A 15,973-nucleotide genomic window follows, 5' to 3' on the forward strand; every position below is an offset into this window, starting at 1 on the left:
TGGTTTTCAGCATTTTGCGGAAGACAGTATAAGATTTTTCTTTTCTGAGTGCAGTGAGGAGGGCATTCCAGTTTTTGGGGGCTAGGTTTTGAAAGCTGGAGCCTCCTGCTTTTGACCTTTTCAAGGAAGGGACATAGATTTGGTTAGAGAGATGTGCTCTAGAGGGTCTGGATGAGGGGTTGAGGGTGATCCTATCTGAAAGTTAGGGAGGGGCGTTAAGTGACAGGCACTTGTGTGTAATGGCCATGGTTTTAAAGAGAATGTGTCCTTTAACTGGTAGCCAGTGTGCATCTTTCCTTGCCTGTGAGATGTGTTTCCTTTTAGGAATGCTCAATGCTGCTCTGAGGGCATTGTTTTGTGTCGCTTGGAGCTTGTTGAGGTTTTTGGCAGAAGTGCCTAGGAAGAAGAGGGCATTACAGTAGCCAAGCTTGATGCCGACTGTGGCTCTGGCAATTGATAGGCTGTTTTTAGTTGACAGGAATGGCTTAACCACGTTGATAATCTTTGTGGTGAGGGCAGCGCAGTAGAATATAGCACTGACCTGGCGTGTCATAGACAAGGAGGAGTTAAGGTACACTCCTAGGGTTTTTACTGCTGATGAATCAGTAATAGTGGTATTGTCTATGTTGAAGGTGCTGTATTGGGGGGAGAGTTTCTTGAGCATTTCTCTAGTGCCTATCACGAGGATATCTGTTTTATTTGCATGGAGACAAAGGCCATTGGCTGCCATCCATGTTTGAATGGCTGTGTAGATGTTGGTTAAGGCCGCAGCGTCTTGTTCGTAGATGCCGGTTAGGGGGAGTAGGACTTGTGTGTCATCAGCATAGTTTGTGTAGGCTATGTCACGCTGATCCAAGTCATTGAAGAGAGGAAGTGTGAAGATGTTATACAGGGTAGGTGCAGTACATGAATCCTGTGGGACTCCACAGTGTATAGTTGTGGGAGAGGCACACGCAGAGGCAGAGAAGACTCTCATGAGTCTTCCTTTGAGGAGGGACACAATCCTTGCTGTGGATTGTGGGGAGAATTGGGCCGCGTTTATTAGTTGCTTGCTGAGAATATCATGGTTAACGAGATCAAAGGCAGCCGACAGATCTAACAAAAGGAGAAGTGCCGGTTTGCTTTTGTCCATAATGTCGCCCAGTTGGATTTTGAGATCTAGTAGGGCAGATTCTGTCCCGTGGCCTGGGCGAAATCCAGATTGCCTTTTGCCTAAGATCTTGTTTTCTTCAAGGAATTGCTGGATTTGAGTATATGCCACTTTATCCAAGATGTTGAGCAATAATTGTACTGTGGTGATGGGCCTGTAGTTGTTGGCTATTTCAGGGTCCAGTGAGATTTTTATTTTTTAGAAGTGGGCAAACTCACGCTTCTTTTAAGCTGTCAGGAACTGTGTTGGTTTTGATGGAGGCATTAATGAAGGTTTTTAGAAAAGGGCAAAGGGTCACTGCACAGTCTTTGACTAGTTTGGCAGGGCATGCATCTCCTTTACAATTTGATGGCCTGATTTTGTTGACGATATTTATAACTTCAGACTCAGTAACTTCCCTGAAAGAGAAGGGTTTTATATTGTCGGAAGTGATTTTATTTTCAGGAAGGGATGCTAAAATGATATTTTTAGAGAGGTTTTTATGATGCTCATGGATTTTCTTTTGCAGTAGCTCAATTTTATTTAGCAAGGTTGTTTGTACACTAGTACACCATGCTTTGTCTTTGACAATCTCTTGTGATTTGGTGGCTGGAGTGGATAGTTCTTTAAAGATGGCAAAAATGTCTTTAGACTCGGAAGTGGCATTGTTGATTCTCTCGTTATAGGACAAGGATTTGGCTATCGTTGTGGCTTTCTTGTATGGAGTGGCAAGAATCTTGTAGGTGTATAACGTGGATTCCTGTGGGGAGCTTAGCCATTTGCTCAAGGCTTTACGTTTTTGGGTACCTAGTTCTTTTAGTTCTGCGGAGAACCAAGTATTAGAGTGTTTTATTTTTTTGGCTTTTTTACTTTGTAGTGGTGCTAGTCAGTGTTGTGTTATAGATGTCCGCCCGTACCGATGGGTCTGAGGAGGTTCGGAGGTTGAGTGTTAGAGAGTCTAAGTGGGGGAGGATCCTTTCTTTGGTAAGGTTTTGCATATTAGGTGTTATTGTTTTCCATAGTCTGGGTTTGTTTTCCATATTTGAGGTTATTTTTTGCAAATTCAGGGTTATTGTAAGTTTGTCACATATATAATAACTGCACATTTTTTTGGAAATATGCAGGGTTATTTGGAGTCCATTGTTGATTTGAAAGAAATTTAAAAGTAAAAAGAGAGAGTTAAATACAAAAAAAGCTGAATTTTACAGCTACAGTGTGGTGTGGGGTAACCTATTGGGACAACATATCAAGGGGTGTAATATGACCCTGGCCCTTAAGCACAAAGGCATGCTCACTGGCCAAAGTCGAGTTCCCTGGCTAATGGACCCAAAAGACATTTATAGCCGCGGCCATCTAGAGGATCCAAAAGAATCATTTCAAAATATATAGTGGGCACGGCCAAAACCCATGCTCACCGGCCAGGGCCATGTGGCCGAAATACATGTATAGTGGCCAGAGCTTAAGGCCGTGGCCACCTAGTGGGTCCAAAAGAAACATATTTGGGGAACATGTATAGTGGACACTGCTGAAGGCCGAAGGTCATGATGAGTGCTTTAAACGGGGCGGTCCTACCTGCCCCTCAGTACCTGCACTTCTTATTTTTGAGCATTTTAGTATTAGCACTTCTCAATGCCTAAAAAAGGGTACCAGTGCTTAACTATGATGTGAGGTGAAAATGTCACTTTATCACAACTTAAAGGACTACGTTTCTGCACCCTTTGCTGGAGAAAACAGCGCTCTCTCCCACCTCTCCCACCTCCCATCTCCAGCAAACGCAGTGCCCATAGTGTCACCTTCAGGGCCCACCCTGCAGAACAAAAGGAGAAACAAACATGCTCTCAGCATATTAGGCGCGGAACATTATTTCGCTAAGTGCGCTTCATCTATTACCAATGGCGTCCTTTGATGGAGCAGGGATAGATTTGGAAAGCCTGGGAAATTATTTTTTTAAAGATGTTTGTTATTAGCAGTGCCTATTCTAATATATAAAGGTTTAAGTAATAGTAATAAAACTCCCCTTCTAAAGCTTAGTTTACAGCAATGAAAATTGTCTCGGGAGTATAGCTTAGCGGCAACGTGCTCGCCTTGGAAACAAGATGACAAGAAGCAACGCAGGATCGATCCCTGGGTCCGCGTTTACAAACCTCTGGGTATTAAGTGCGTTATAAAAAGCCTATCATATCATATATGATATCTGCTAGTTTGATACGCAAAGAAAAGACTCATTTTATATGGCTATTCAAACTTTCTTGACACATTGCAGGACAACAAACTGGAGGTTTGGGTGAAATGATCTCAGATACACTGCTTTACCAAAATGTGTGCTGCTTGGCACATCATTTGATCCCACTGGGCATTTCCTGCAAACAACAGGGTGTGCCTAAAAGAGATCTGTGCCCAAGGTGTGATGCCAAAATGGCTGGCACCAAAAGCGCTGCTCTGGAATGTCCGGCTTCGTAGCTTGGTGAGGTACCTGCAATTCATTTTATTCCATTTAAATCACTGGCCATGACTAGTTTCCCAGTCTTGTTTTAAAACATTCAGTGCACACGGCCAAAGGCCAAGCTCACTGGCCAGGGCCTGCAGCAAATCCCCATTGCAAAGCCAATGAGCACATACATATTATAAGAGAAGGGATTCACAATGACATACAAAATGGCATTATGGGGGACATGGCATTATGGGGGACATCAACTGGAGCGCGCCGAGTTATATGGTCATGACTTCCGACAGCTGCTGATTGTGAAGGGTTTTGTTGCGTTAAATCTGCAAAACTTAATTGCACCTTAACTAAGATATATATATATATATATTTATGTACAATATTCTATTTGAGCCAAGTCACACATGCCACAATGTCACCTGGTAACCATCACTGGAATTTGGCAGATATTTTGCAGACAAGTTTGTATGCATGTGCCCCCCCCCAACCCAAACACACAGTCTGGACATTTTTATATTTTTGGGAAAGATTCATAAAAAAAAAAGTTATTAAGGGAAAAAAAGCACTTTTGGACTAGTCCCCATTCATTTTGCCATAAACAAAAAAGGTCTGTTATGGATGGATCACACAGGAAAAAACGATCAACGGAATCGGACCAGGTTCCGAAACAATTTGGGCACGAGGCATTGACCCGCAATCCTTTTAGGGTGTGGGGTTATGGCATCCAGTATTTTTTTAAAATATTTGACATAGATTGGGGTGCTCCTTTCCTCTCCAAAAATATAGCTATCTAATGGTGAATTGCAGCAGACAGGCTTTTCAGAAATGAAAAAGCTGGCATCTTTTTTTCCAATGCAAGAGATAACCGCAGTTATACCCACTGCTTCCCCTTCCCGAAAAAACTGTGAAATGGTATTATAGGGTGATGGGCGTCACCATGTCAAGGGGGGTCACAAGTAAGTGAGCTGGAAATGAAATCACGGTTTGACAGTGAACTCTCTGTGTTTGGAGTTAATACTGAACTGAACCTGCGTGACTTTAAGCCACCCACCTTTCACCAGAAAGTATTTCACCAGCTTCTGTGCAATCAGGCGCATGCGCTCACAAGTACGTGAGCTGGAAGTGAAATCGCGGTTTGGTCGTTCAGAGGCTTGGTGGTTGGTGCTGGCCAGGTCTTAAGGTACTCTGTGCTTTATCCTGCATTAAATAATGTGGCGGTGGGGCAGTTTTCTGCTGACTACTGAGGGTTGGACAATTGAGTTGGATAAATATCTGAAATCATAGCGATGGTAAATAAGACAAAAAACAAGAAATCCGTTTATAATCTACGTGCAAACAAGACAGTAAATTACTGGATGGCAAAAGTGGATACGAAAGTGAATACCCAGACTGGTCAATTACCAGAGATCGATGATAACTCACTATTCAACCTTTGCTATACATTGTAATCTGATCTTGCAGCGCATGTGGCAGTAAAGCTACTAATTGACTTGGTAACGGATAACATCCACAATGCAGCCGCTGGGTCCCGGGCGAGAACAGACATTTTAACCCTTAATGAGAGGTTGAGTACTTCTCCCCTATTGTATGCCGCATTGGATAATGATGAGTTGATCAGCAAGAACGATCCCTCTATGGATCTCATGTCAGCAGTTTCAACTATGCAATTCGCCTTTAAAATTTGGCTGAAATTGGGCCGCCGGCTGAGTGAAGAATTGAATCATCAAGGGGATATGCTTTCAAAATTTGAGGCGGCAATGTTGCAAAATTCTGGTTCAAGGGAGAGAAAGAATTAAACAAAAATAGCGGCTGTACAGGACGCCGCTGTGCTGGAGAAAGGTGCTGCAGTTGTGATCATTGATGATGTGTTGGGAACACGTGTAGTATAGCTTAGCAATTTTGAAAACAAAGATCCCATTAGTATCGTCTGCTAAAGAGAGGGTTTGCCAGTCAAAAGGAAATGAACCAGGCATTCTAGCTATTTGTGGCATGTACACTACGCATACGGATCATCCGATAAATAGATCAACGCTTTTCAATATTTTCCAACGAATATTGCCATGGCGAGTGCTAAATACGATGGACATTGACTTTATGGAAATTATGAAAGAGATGAAGTTTAACACAACTTATATTCATTGCACTTCACAGGAAATAGCTGATCTGATTAGGTCACATGGAACACAGTTGATAAAGTTGGGTTTTGTTTTGAATGATGTGGAACTTGGACTGCTCTCGGTATCTCAGTCAAAGAAAAAAACTTCTGATAATAAGAAAAGTGTGAATATGTCTGTGGGTAGTGAGAGGCCTGGCCAAACGGAAGATTGGCAAGGGCGGAAATGGTTGATTACATCTTTACCCACAGCAATGTTGAGTGAATAGGTTTGTTGTGTTGGAAAACGTGTGTGTGTATAAGCATTTACTGGATGTAGAGGGTTCCGTGGCTCTATTTGCAGTCTGCTGAGATGTTTATGCTGCAAGAATCTTGGATCACAGGTGATTTAGTGATCAAAGGTTTTGTGGAATTTCAGAATAATGCAATGAAAGGAGCTGTGGGTAGACCATACGGCGGTCTTGTGACAGGAATTAAAAATGGTTTGTATTCCAAAAGAATTGAGATACCCACGGTGCAAAGGAATGTATTGGCGGTGGAAATTAGAATGGCTAAATACAATAAGGTTAGAAGAACTTAGTTCCAAAATATCTATGATCCACCCGGTGATGGATCATTTGAGGATGTTGTTCCCACTATTATGAACGTTATCATTGCCTAGTGGAGGGTTGCGACGGACAGTATCATTCTGGCAGGTGATTAAAATGCAGAATATAAGGATTCAACCAAGCTTGCAGGCTCTGAGTGGGTGAAAACACACTCAATATTGCAGCAATCTAAGTCCAATCAAGCATGGAGACGCTGGTCGACAACATTCTTGAGGGCATGTGACTTGATTATGGTCATGGCTGCACTCTGGGAGATCTCCCTGGAGGACACACATGGGGTGGTGGAAAAAAGGCAACATTTGATTATATAGTTTGCTCTCCTGAAATTGTGGCACATATAAAAGATCTTAATATAACAACTAGTAAAAATAGTGATAATGCACCCCTTGTTCTTTATTTGTAAATGCCCTTTGAAGCCGCCAATACAACCTTTTAAGCAGGTGTGGATGTTAATAATGGTACAAATTGCCTGTGCTGGTCGGAACACAACATTCTTAAAATGAGCCGTTTTATGGATGAAAATGGGGAACTGACAAATAAGAACCTTTCCGATAAGACTCCTGACGAAATTGAGGCCTCGATAAATTAGCCACTGTTAACTCGTAGAACTTCTTCCATTCTAAGAATGTGGATAGTGGAAATCTATTTGACATTTTAATTCGAAATAAAAAACGAGAGGTCAGATTGACGATTTGAGGCATATTGAGACAAGTTGAAATGGTGAAAGATGGCAAAAGTTTGATCTAAAAGGTAAAGAGTAAATATACCAATTGGCTGAGATGCCATCAGCACTACATAAAAATTGTGCATTAGCAAAATATGATTAGAACTCTTGCAGGAGGTAAAGTGAAACTGATATGGGAGGTTTTGGGAGCATATGAGAGTTGTTTGAAGAAAAGTACACTGAACTCTATAGCGGCAAATAATTGGGTAACTTACACCCAAAAAACCTTTAAAGGTAAGATGGACCCTAGTAAAACCCAATTGGCTTATCCTATTATCCCGTTTGAGTTGATGTTTGACATGGTAGATCTTGGCATTATGGGCATAATTTTAGGGGGGGACAGGGGTGTTTGTCCCCCCCAACTTTCATGGCACACCATTTTGTCCCCATTCATTTGGCTGGGGCACCTTTTCTTCAGATGTCATGCCCCCCCCAACTTTTTCAGCAAAGTTAATCCACTGCTAAATTAAAGCGTTCCCGGACTCCTGGCCCTAATGGCCTAGCAAACATTGCACTTAAAGATAACTCTGAGTTTTAGGCTCCAATACTCTTTGATATGTTTAACAACATATGTGCTCTAGGCATAATTCCTAGATCGTTGCGGCGATCATTGGTTATAACGCTCTATAAAAAAGATGGCAGGAATGATCCTGTCAACTTACGCCTTTTTTCTATGGTAGATGTCACCGGGAAAATGTTTGCGTTGTTACTTCTTAGGGCTCTACAGAAATGGGTCGATCATTCTGGAATCCTGGGTACGTTTCAAACTGCTTTTAGACCAAGGTCGTCAACCATGCAAAACACCTATCTTGTCAATCTCCTGATTAGAAATGCTGCAAAAAAGGATGCTTTGCCTTTGTATATGTTGTTTGTTGATCTACCTGCCGCTTTCAACACAGTGGATCGAGGCAGGTTATGGGTGAAGTTGGAGGTTATGGGGATTCCCCCTTGGCTATGAGCTGCAATTCGGCCATTACATGAGCACACCAGTGTACATGTACAGCAGGATGGGGGTGGAACTAATTGTGGAGTAAAGCAGTGATGTGTGCTTGTGCCCCTTCTTTTCAAGTTATATTTGTAGGATTTGCCAGGCTGTTTGTCTTCTATTAACAGATGTCCTCCTAGAAATGAAGGCGGAACATGTGAATTGGTGTCATAAGCGGACGACATTGTGATCTTTGATCATATGTATGTTGGTCTACGCAGGGCAGCTAATGGGTTAATAAGCTACCTGGAAATGAATAATCTTGTAATTAACGTTGATAAGACCCAGTTTATTTGCTTTTGGAAAGGTAGAGTTGATTGCCTTGTGACATCTAAGGGCATCATAGACCGAGTGTTGACCTGTAGATATCTTGTTGACTTATAGATATCTGGGTGTAGAAATTGATAAGGCACAATATGTAACTCTGAAGGCTGAAAAGATGCGTAAGGCCTGGGTACAAACATTGCTTAACAAAAAATGTGCGATAAATACAGCTGACGTTAGCTATGCAGGGAATATTACGCTGTATAAACAGAGCTTCTGTCTGGCTGTCCTTTATGGCTTGGAGGCAACCCATATGAGGATGTGTGGGCAGTGGTGGGCATGGCTCAAGAGAATTGAAGGTAAATTCTGGCATGTTCTGCTTGGTTTGCTCAATTCAATCCCTATTGAAAGAATACGTTTGGAAATGGGGCTGCTCTCATTGGAGCCACAGGATAAGATGAGAACAGGTATTCTTCTTTCTTCTTAAATCTTGGAAGAAGCCTTGTTGACCCTTGCTCAACTTGCTGGGGCGGGAGATGCACCAGTATACATTGGGTAATGTTTGTTTAAATGGTTGAAAATGTCCTTGGTCTTTTTTGATCTTGTTGAATGTATCCCATAATGGTCACTCAATTTCTTTAAATAAAGGACGAGTTGGTTAGCAAGGTTGAGTCCTGGGATTGCGTAGCTAATTTTCCTTATTTGGAAGGGCTGTACAGTTTCCAGAGCCATCACCAAGTCATTTATAGGTTTATGTCCCCGCAGACTTATTTATTGAAATGTTGTTCCATTACTGTTCAAAGATTTTATTTGTTGCTTAGATGCAATTTGTTACCCAAGCTTTCTCTCTTGGGTTCTCGTAAGGACTTTGTAGAGAGGATTGAACTTGTCGCATCTATAAATATCCTCTGATCATTGAAACAGCGAGTCATGTCCTGACCTCTTGCTTGGGAATGGGGAATGAAGGAACTATAAATTACATTTTTAGCATGCTTTTATAATGGATTTTTAAGTATGACCGAAAATGGTTTTTGGCAATATTGTCTTAAATCTTGTAATGTAAGTTTAATAATTGCCTTATTTAATGTATGGAAATGCTGGGTGAGGAAAAATGGAAAACCATGTTTAAGATATTGAATGTATTTCTTTTTTTTAATGTTTTTTTATGTTTTATTTGTTTTAGATATAATTTATACTGACCCTTAAGCACTTTATATGGAACAAATATACATACAATATCACCCAGCCTCTGTTGGTACTCATTTATCAACCTCAGAAGGATGAAAGACTGAGTTGGCTTTGCCGGGATTCGAACATGCAACCTGCAAATCACAGACCCAATACGGAGTGTTCAACCGACTGAGCTATATTACTAGCTAATGCTATCTGACCGGCTATAGTAAAATAAACAATGATATGTCTGAATGTTCTCCAAGTCAGAAAGCAAATTACACTCTGTAGCTGATACCATTAAACTGGTAACTCAGATTTAACAGCAGACCAGTTCATCTGCAGGTCTGGTGCAAAGCTGGACACATGTCAAAGCCTGCGTGGATCTACTATTCATGCTTCACAGGTTGGCAAAATACATACTATTGGGAGGAGTCATAACTGTGTATTAAAGAATTTAGGGGTAGCGCAGGGAAAGCAGGGCACACACACGGCATCCCGTACTCTGGGCACTCTTTACCTTCTACATGCAAACAAACATCCGGAGAAGCACTCCATGGAGATAGGAAAGATAGACACATTACAACAAAGCATGAATTGGGGCACAATGAAATCAAGGGACACTTTATGTGCTATGGGAAAACAATTCTACCCTGTACGCAAGCTTTTAGGCACAAGGATTTTGTGAAGTGACCGAGACACAGAGATGGAATGTCTTGTGATGATCGTCACAGAGACAACAGCAGAAACAAAATGCTATAAATGCAACTTGCGAAAAGCAAAATACGTAGGGACGGATTCACAGAAGTGTTTTATAATGGTGCAATCCCATAGGAAAACGCTCCGTGAATCAGTCCTATAGTCCAAAAGGGATGCTTTCTCTATCCTAAATGCTGTTTGGAGGTTTTTGTCTGCATTGTGAACTTGAGGTGTTTAGGAGCCGACTAAATCAGTGACTCACCCTCAGAAGTGTGCCTGAAATAAACCTTTAATGAGTCTAGTAATTATTGTATAGAATTCCAGAAAGACAAATGATTTGTTATGCCTATTCTTTCTTATTTAGGGTCATTGCTAAACGTGTTACACTTGTGGAACCCCCTGTTTTAAGAAGCCCGAACAATAAAGCCATCCACTCTAGAAACAAAGAGCCACATGGCACCGGCCACAGCCCAGCAGCTTCAATTTGTAAAAAGAAAAGAAACAAAATGAAATGTTTTATAATTACTTTTAGGGGTAGCAAAGGAGACCTCAGGGATCACAGGTGCGACCCATAGTGACCCCCAAATGACGTCCCTGCCTTGCTTACTTCTGGCGTCAATTAAGTTCTTTCTATTGACACTGCCTCTGCCTCAAATGCAGACTTTCCTTGTGGCTGGTGCCTATGCCCACCACTGCCCACACATTCTGATGAGGGTCTAGCTTCAACTGATCGCTTAAACACGGGGCCATTTGGTGGATTTTCAGAAGCATATGCTCTGAAAAAAAGAACCGCTGAATGTGGCTTGGCAGCCATTCACGTACGCTGAACCACAGCTGAAAGTAGCGATTGCGGTTTCCTGACCGCTCCAGGAAAGCGTGACACACAAAAAACTGCATCACATTGGCCAACGTGTGTTTTGCAGAAGCAGTGTGGAGACCGCAATAAGGATAGAGTGTGGGATGCCAAACGTAAGTAGGGAGATTGGGGGCAGGGGCGTGGGAGAGGGGAGAGTCAAGGCGGGCGGCTGCGGGCCGCGCATTAGGAGGGGGAATAGAGGTGATGAAATGAAAAAGAGGAAGTGGGGGAGGTGAAACAGTGACTTTGTACTGGCGCCCATTAGCTAGCACCATTCCATAGGGGTTTTTCTTCCACAAGCGGTTTATAGGGTATCTGGTCTTTCCATCGAAAAGGTTTCCAACGAAACTGTTGCAACGAAAATTATCGATCGACAATATATGCATCAAACGCATATATAGGTGGGGTAAAGGGTTAATTTTCGTTGGGTAGGTTTTTAAGAGTATAAAACGGGGGTTAGAGGGGTATCGTTGGAAACCTTTTCGATGGAAAGACCATAAACCGGTTTATAGATATAGAACGGCATTTACACCCAGAAAGGCTTAACAAAGGGATATCCTACATTAAACTGATCCAGTTTCTAACTGGGCTAGCCACTGATTAGTCCAACATTCTATGTGGGGTCACGTCAAATGCAACAGTAAGTACGCACTGGGCAGTAAGTACATATTACTCAGGCAGGAAACAACTACAGTTAATTCAGTTCACTGTACTGTGCTACACAAGTCTGCTAATTTCTGTAAATGTGAAGAGCAGGCTCTGCATTACCGTGTGTACACCATTTCCGGTGCTCCTGAAGGCCGTCACGTGTCTTCAGAAGGCGGGGCTTTTTCCGAAGGGTAGACATCTTGCGTGGAAGCCATTGTTGCTTGCCCATCCTACTGGCTTTGAACTGAGCGTACCCTTGCATCTTGCTGCCTCTGCATCTAGACGCAAACGATATGATTGGTGGCATTAATGTACATGAACACAAAAGTGGCAATGTGCAACACCGCAGGTAGTGGCGTCAGGTGATGTGAAGGCAGTCACATCCCCTTTTAGTAAATGCACTCGCACCTTGTGATAAATTCTCTTCATTGAAAGAAGAACATGTGTTCTCCTCTCGCACAGTAGCGTGGAAACCAAATGCTTAGAGGGAAATGGTGAATTCCAATAAACCCAGCAATGTTAACAAAATATTGCCACCTAACGTCACTTCTTGATCGTTCAAACTTATTTTTAAACCATACGCAGAGCCTACAAGTAATGTTTGCGTGCCGTGGATTTTATTACGTGCCTTTTTGAATTTCTATAACATACTTGTTGCGGTTTTGTACATTCCTACATATTACACTGCAAGTGCCTACCAGAATGTAAAGTGATGTGAGCTTAGAAGCGAGGACTGGCGTAACACCTAGGCTAGCATAGGACAACATGGGATGTCTGTAAGCCTTCCTACTGCTTTGAAGACTTAAAGACACATGGTTAGTGCCGGTGTGATCGGGCGGTCTGGCCATTCGCCCGGTAGGCCAGCAACAGGAAAGGCCCCAGGACTACTGGATTCCTTCTTTTTCGGGTAGCACCCTTGCATGTGATCATTACACTCCCCACTGCCCCCTCAAGCCAGGGGCTGCCCCCCACATTCACAAAACAATTAGTCCCACATTACCATAAATAATGGGCCTGTGACACATTCTGCAGCGCCCTTGTGTGCACTCATTAGTGTGAGTGCTAGGCATCTGCATCTATGCAGCTCATTTTCCCTTTGAGTACAGATAGCGCACTATGTTAGCCACTTGCTGCTGATATCTGAGCCAGTGTAAGCAAGTGCACTCACCATCTTTTGGTTGTGTCAGCGCTCTGACACTCCTGCAGGGAGCTGCCAGACGCGCCTCCATTCACCACCGCGGCCCAGGCCGCCGCTCAGTCTTTCCCTGCCCTGCTGACTTGCCTGGCCTGTGCGGCCCACAATCATCTTCCGGTCTATTCCTGGGGACGCTCTGGTCATGTGACGGATCACGTGCCTTACTCTTCCTTATAAAACCTTTTCTCCCAGGGTGCCTCGCCCAGGGGTGACCGTGACAAAGGGTGACTCAGCTAAGGGTCCTGTTATACCTTTTTGTCCCTGTTTGCCGCGCCTGATCATGCACCACACTGCTATATATTTACTTTGATATCTTATTTTTCCTTTCCTCTCTCTTTTTCTTTCCATGCCTTGCCCTATTCCATCTAGGGCAGTGGTCTTCAAACTTTTTTGGCGAAGGCCCCCCTGAGCAAAATTTGGGCAGGTCGGGACCCCCCAGAAATGTCAAATGGACAGTATGTATTGCGCGCCGTCACCTGCTCCCATCAGAGTCACTGGGCTCCCTCATCCCACTCCTATCCAGTCCCTGGTCTCTCCCCACCCCATCACACATCCTGGGCTTTCCCCACTCTGCTCCCACCACTATCCCATGGTTCCCGCCCATTGTGCTCCCACCATAGTCTCTGGATTCCCCCATCCTGTTCCCAACACAGTCTGAGGGCCAGTGACGGCTGGTGATTTTTTTAAGTGGAGGGGCATAACTATTTCCCCCAAAAATGCCATAGCGACCAAGCATAGTGAGGGAGCCCGAACCAATAAAGGAGGGTTCGGGGGGTTTCCCCCTGTGAATTTTTGTTAAATAATGGGTTGAAATGTTGCATTGTAGCACATACTTTTAACAAAAAAATGGGTAAATAGCCAAACAGTTTGCAATTGGTGCTGGGGGGCCCAGGGGGCAGGCATGACATTTTTTACTGGACATCTATTATAGATGTCCAGTAAAAAGATGCCATCTCTGTCTCCTGGGCCCCACTGGGCCTAACACAATCAACATGATTATGTGTGTATGCAAGGCGCTGCACATTCATACAGCAATCAGTATATCATTCACACGAGCATCCATCACCATACACTCACTCATAACATAAGCATACACGGATCCATACACATGTTTAAATAAAAACAATGAACATAAACGTACCTTCTGCATTGGCCTGCGTGTGGGTGCTGAAACGCCCTGCTCCAGGCTGCTCTGTCCGTATGTGCGAGGAGGCGCAGGAGCTCCCCCTCGGACATACAGCATGCAGTGCACCAGCCAGCATCCCCAATGAGCTATGCAATGCTGGAGAAGCAAAACACCCCAGCACTTGCATGGCTCAGTGAGCATGTGCGGCTGGGGAACTAAACTGAACTGTCAAAGGGAAACAGTGTTTCCCTTTGACAATTCCCCCAGCCCAGGAGCACTCCATCAGCTAGAAAAAGCAGCTGAGGGAGTGCTCACTGTTTCACTGGGCTGCCTCCTTAGCTCCTCCATAATGGGTGAGGGGCCACTGGGTGGGCGTCCCCTCGCCATTATGGATGAGCCGCCAGGCTCGGACTGGCCTATAGGGCAATGCCTGTACCAAAAATGTAAAATGCTAGTGTGGGCCAGTCAAAATGGGCCACCATTTTGGCCAATGTGGACCAGGTTTATGAGTTACTTAACTATGCAGTTAGTAATGTTGACCATTGTTGCTGAATATATCACAATTTACTTACATTTTAACACAAAGCACCCCCTTGGGTACTATTGAAACAGTGGGCCTCATTAAAACCCTGGCGGTAGCTGTGCCGGCAAAACCGCCGGAGTTGTATCCTGGTCCCCCACCCGCGAATGGGCAATTACCGGGTCATGCCAAGTTAGGCAGACCTGATAATTGCCCTTTCGCGGGTGCCGGTACCGGTAGATCCCCATTCCCATCTGAGCCCCATAGGGCTCAATGGGAATGGGGAGCTCGGATGCACCGGCACTGTTAATAATGGTGCCGGTGCATCCGACGAGCTGTGCTCACGGATGCCGCACGGCCTGCCAGGTCAGACCTGGCGGGCTGTCAGGCACCCGCGAGCACAACTCGTACTATGGCGGTACGGTAGCAACGGTGCCGGCAGCTTACCAGCACCGTTGTTACCGTACCGCCATAGTTGTAATTAGGCGGAGTCTGTGACTAAAGGAATGAATATCCATTTACAACTGCAGGCCACTTTTTCATTGTTGCCTGAGACAGTTCATGCTTCAGTCCGACCATGTGAGCCACCCCTGCCCATTTCTTCCAATCTAAAAAAAATAAAATAATTTTTTTAAAAAAAAATATTTCTTGCTGAGCTCTCGGGGCCCCTGCGGACCGCTGGGGGGTCGCGACCCACAGTTTGAATACCGCTGATCCAGGGTAACTCATCATTCCTTCCCTCAGCCATTATCTGCTCGTACCCTTGTTTCCTCTAATCTTTGTTTTCCTCTGATTTTTTCAGATGCCTTACTTACATTTAATTTTGGTCTCCTCAATGCTCGCTCAGTCTGCAATAAATCTCACTCTATTCTTGATTTGTTTTTTCGTTGTATTTTACACTTTCTCTGTCTCACTGTACCTGGCTTACTCTGGATAACTCTTTTACTCTAGCATCATTTCAGACCTCCTCTACTCAGTTCTCCCATATGTTTTCTCGCCCATTCGGGCTTGGTGGATGTACTGGGATCCTGTTTCGTTCTTCCTGGACTCTTTCTCCTCCTCCTTCTGGTCTCCCAACCTTCACTTCTTTTGAGTATCATTTTTCATCGCTCTCCATTCCTTTTCCTGTCTCACTCCTTATTGTCTACCGGCCTCTGCGCTCAATTGATGACATCATTGATCAACTAGATTTTTTTTTATCCTCTCTCCTTCCTTCCTCTTCTCCTTTCCTTCTTCTGGGTGGTTGTAATCTCCCTCTCTCTACTTCCTTAACCTCTTACCTCTTTACCAATGTTCACTCGCTGTAATCTTTGTTCTTTTAAGTCGTACTCATTTCTTCTTCACTCCCATCTATCTCTGCTTGTTCTTCTCTCTCTCCTGATTCTGCTACCAGCACTCTGCATTCTACCTTGATGTTCACATTGGATATTCTATGTCTCCTACTCGTCCCTTTTCACCCGCTCGTAAATCTCCTCAGCCGTGGCTCACCCCGG

At 43.9% G+C, this 15,973-nt stretch overlaps 1 protein-coding gene across 1 annotated transcript in view; it reads right to left on the reverse strand.

Annotated features, from left to right (window-relative positions):
* Positions 1–15,973, reverse strand: part of ZNF831 (zinc finger protein 831) — a 1,263,335-nt gene that overhangs the window by 725,296 nt on the left and 522,066 nt on the right. The window contains exon 5 of the mRNA XM_069651045.1: positions 11,760–11,917. Within this exon, the coding sequence (XP_069507146.1) occupies positions 11,760–11,917 (158 nt within the window). The remainder of the gene's footprint in view (positions 1–11,759; positions 11,918–15,973) is intronic.

This window comes from Ambystoma mexicanum, chromosome 3p (genome assembly GCF_040938575.1).
Source record: "Ambystoma mexicanum isolate Mex_15411 chromosome 3p, UKY_AmexF1_1, whole genome shotgun sequence".
In the NCBI taxonomy this organism is placed as follows: Eukaryota; Metazoa; Chordata; class Amphibia; order Caudata; family Ambystomatidae; genus Ambystoma; species Ambystoma mexicanum.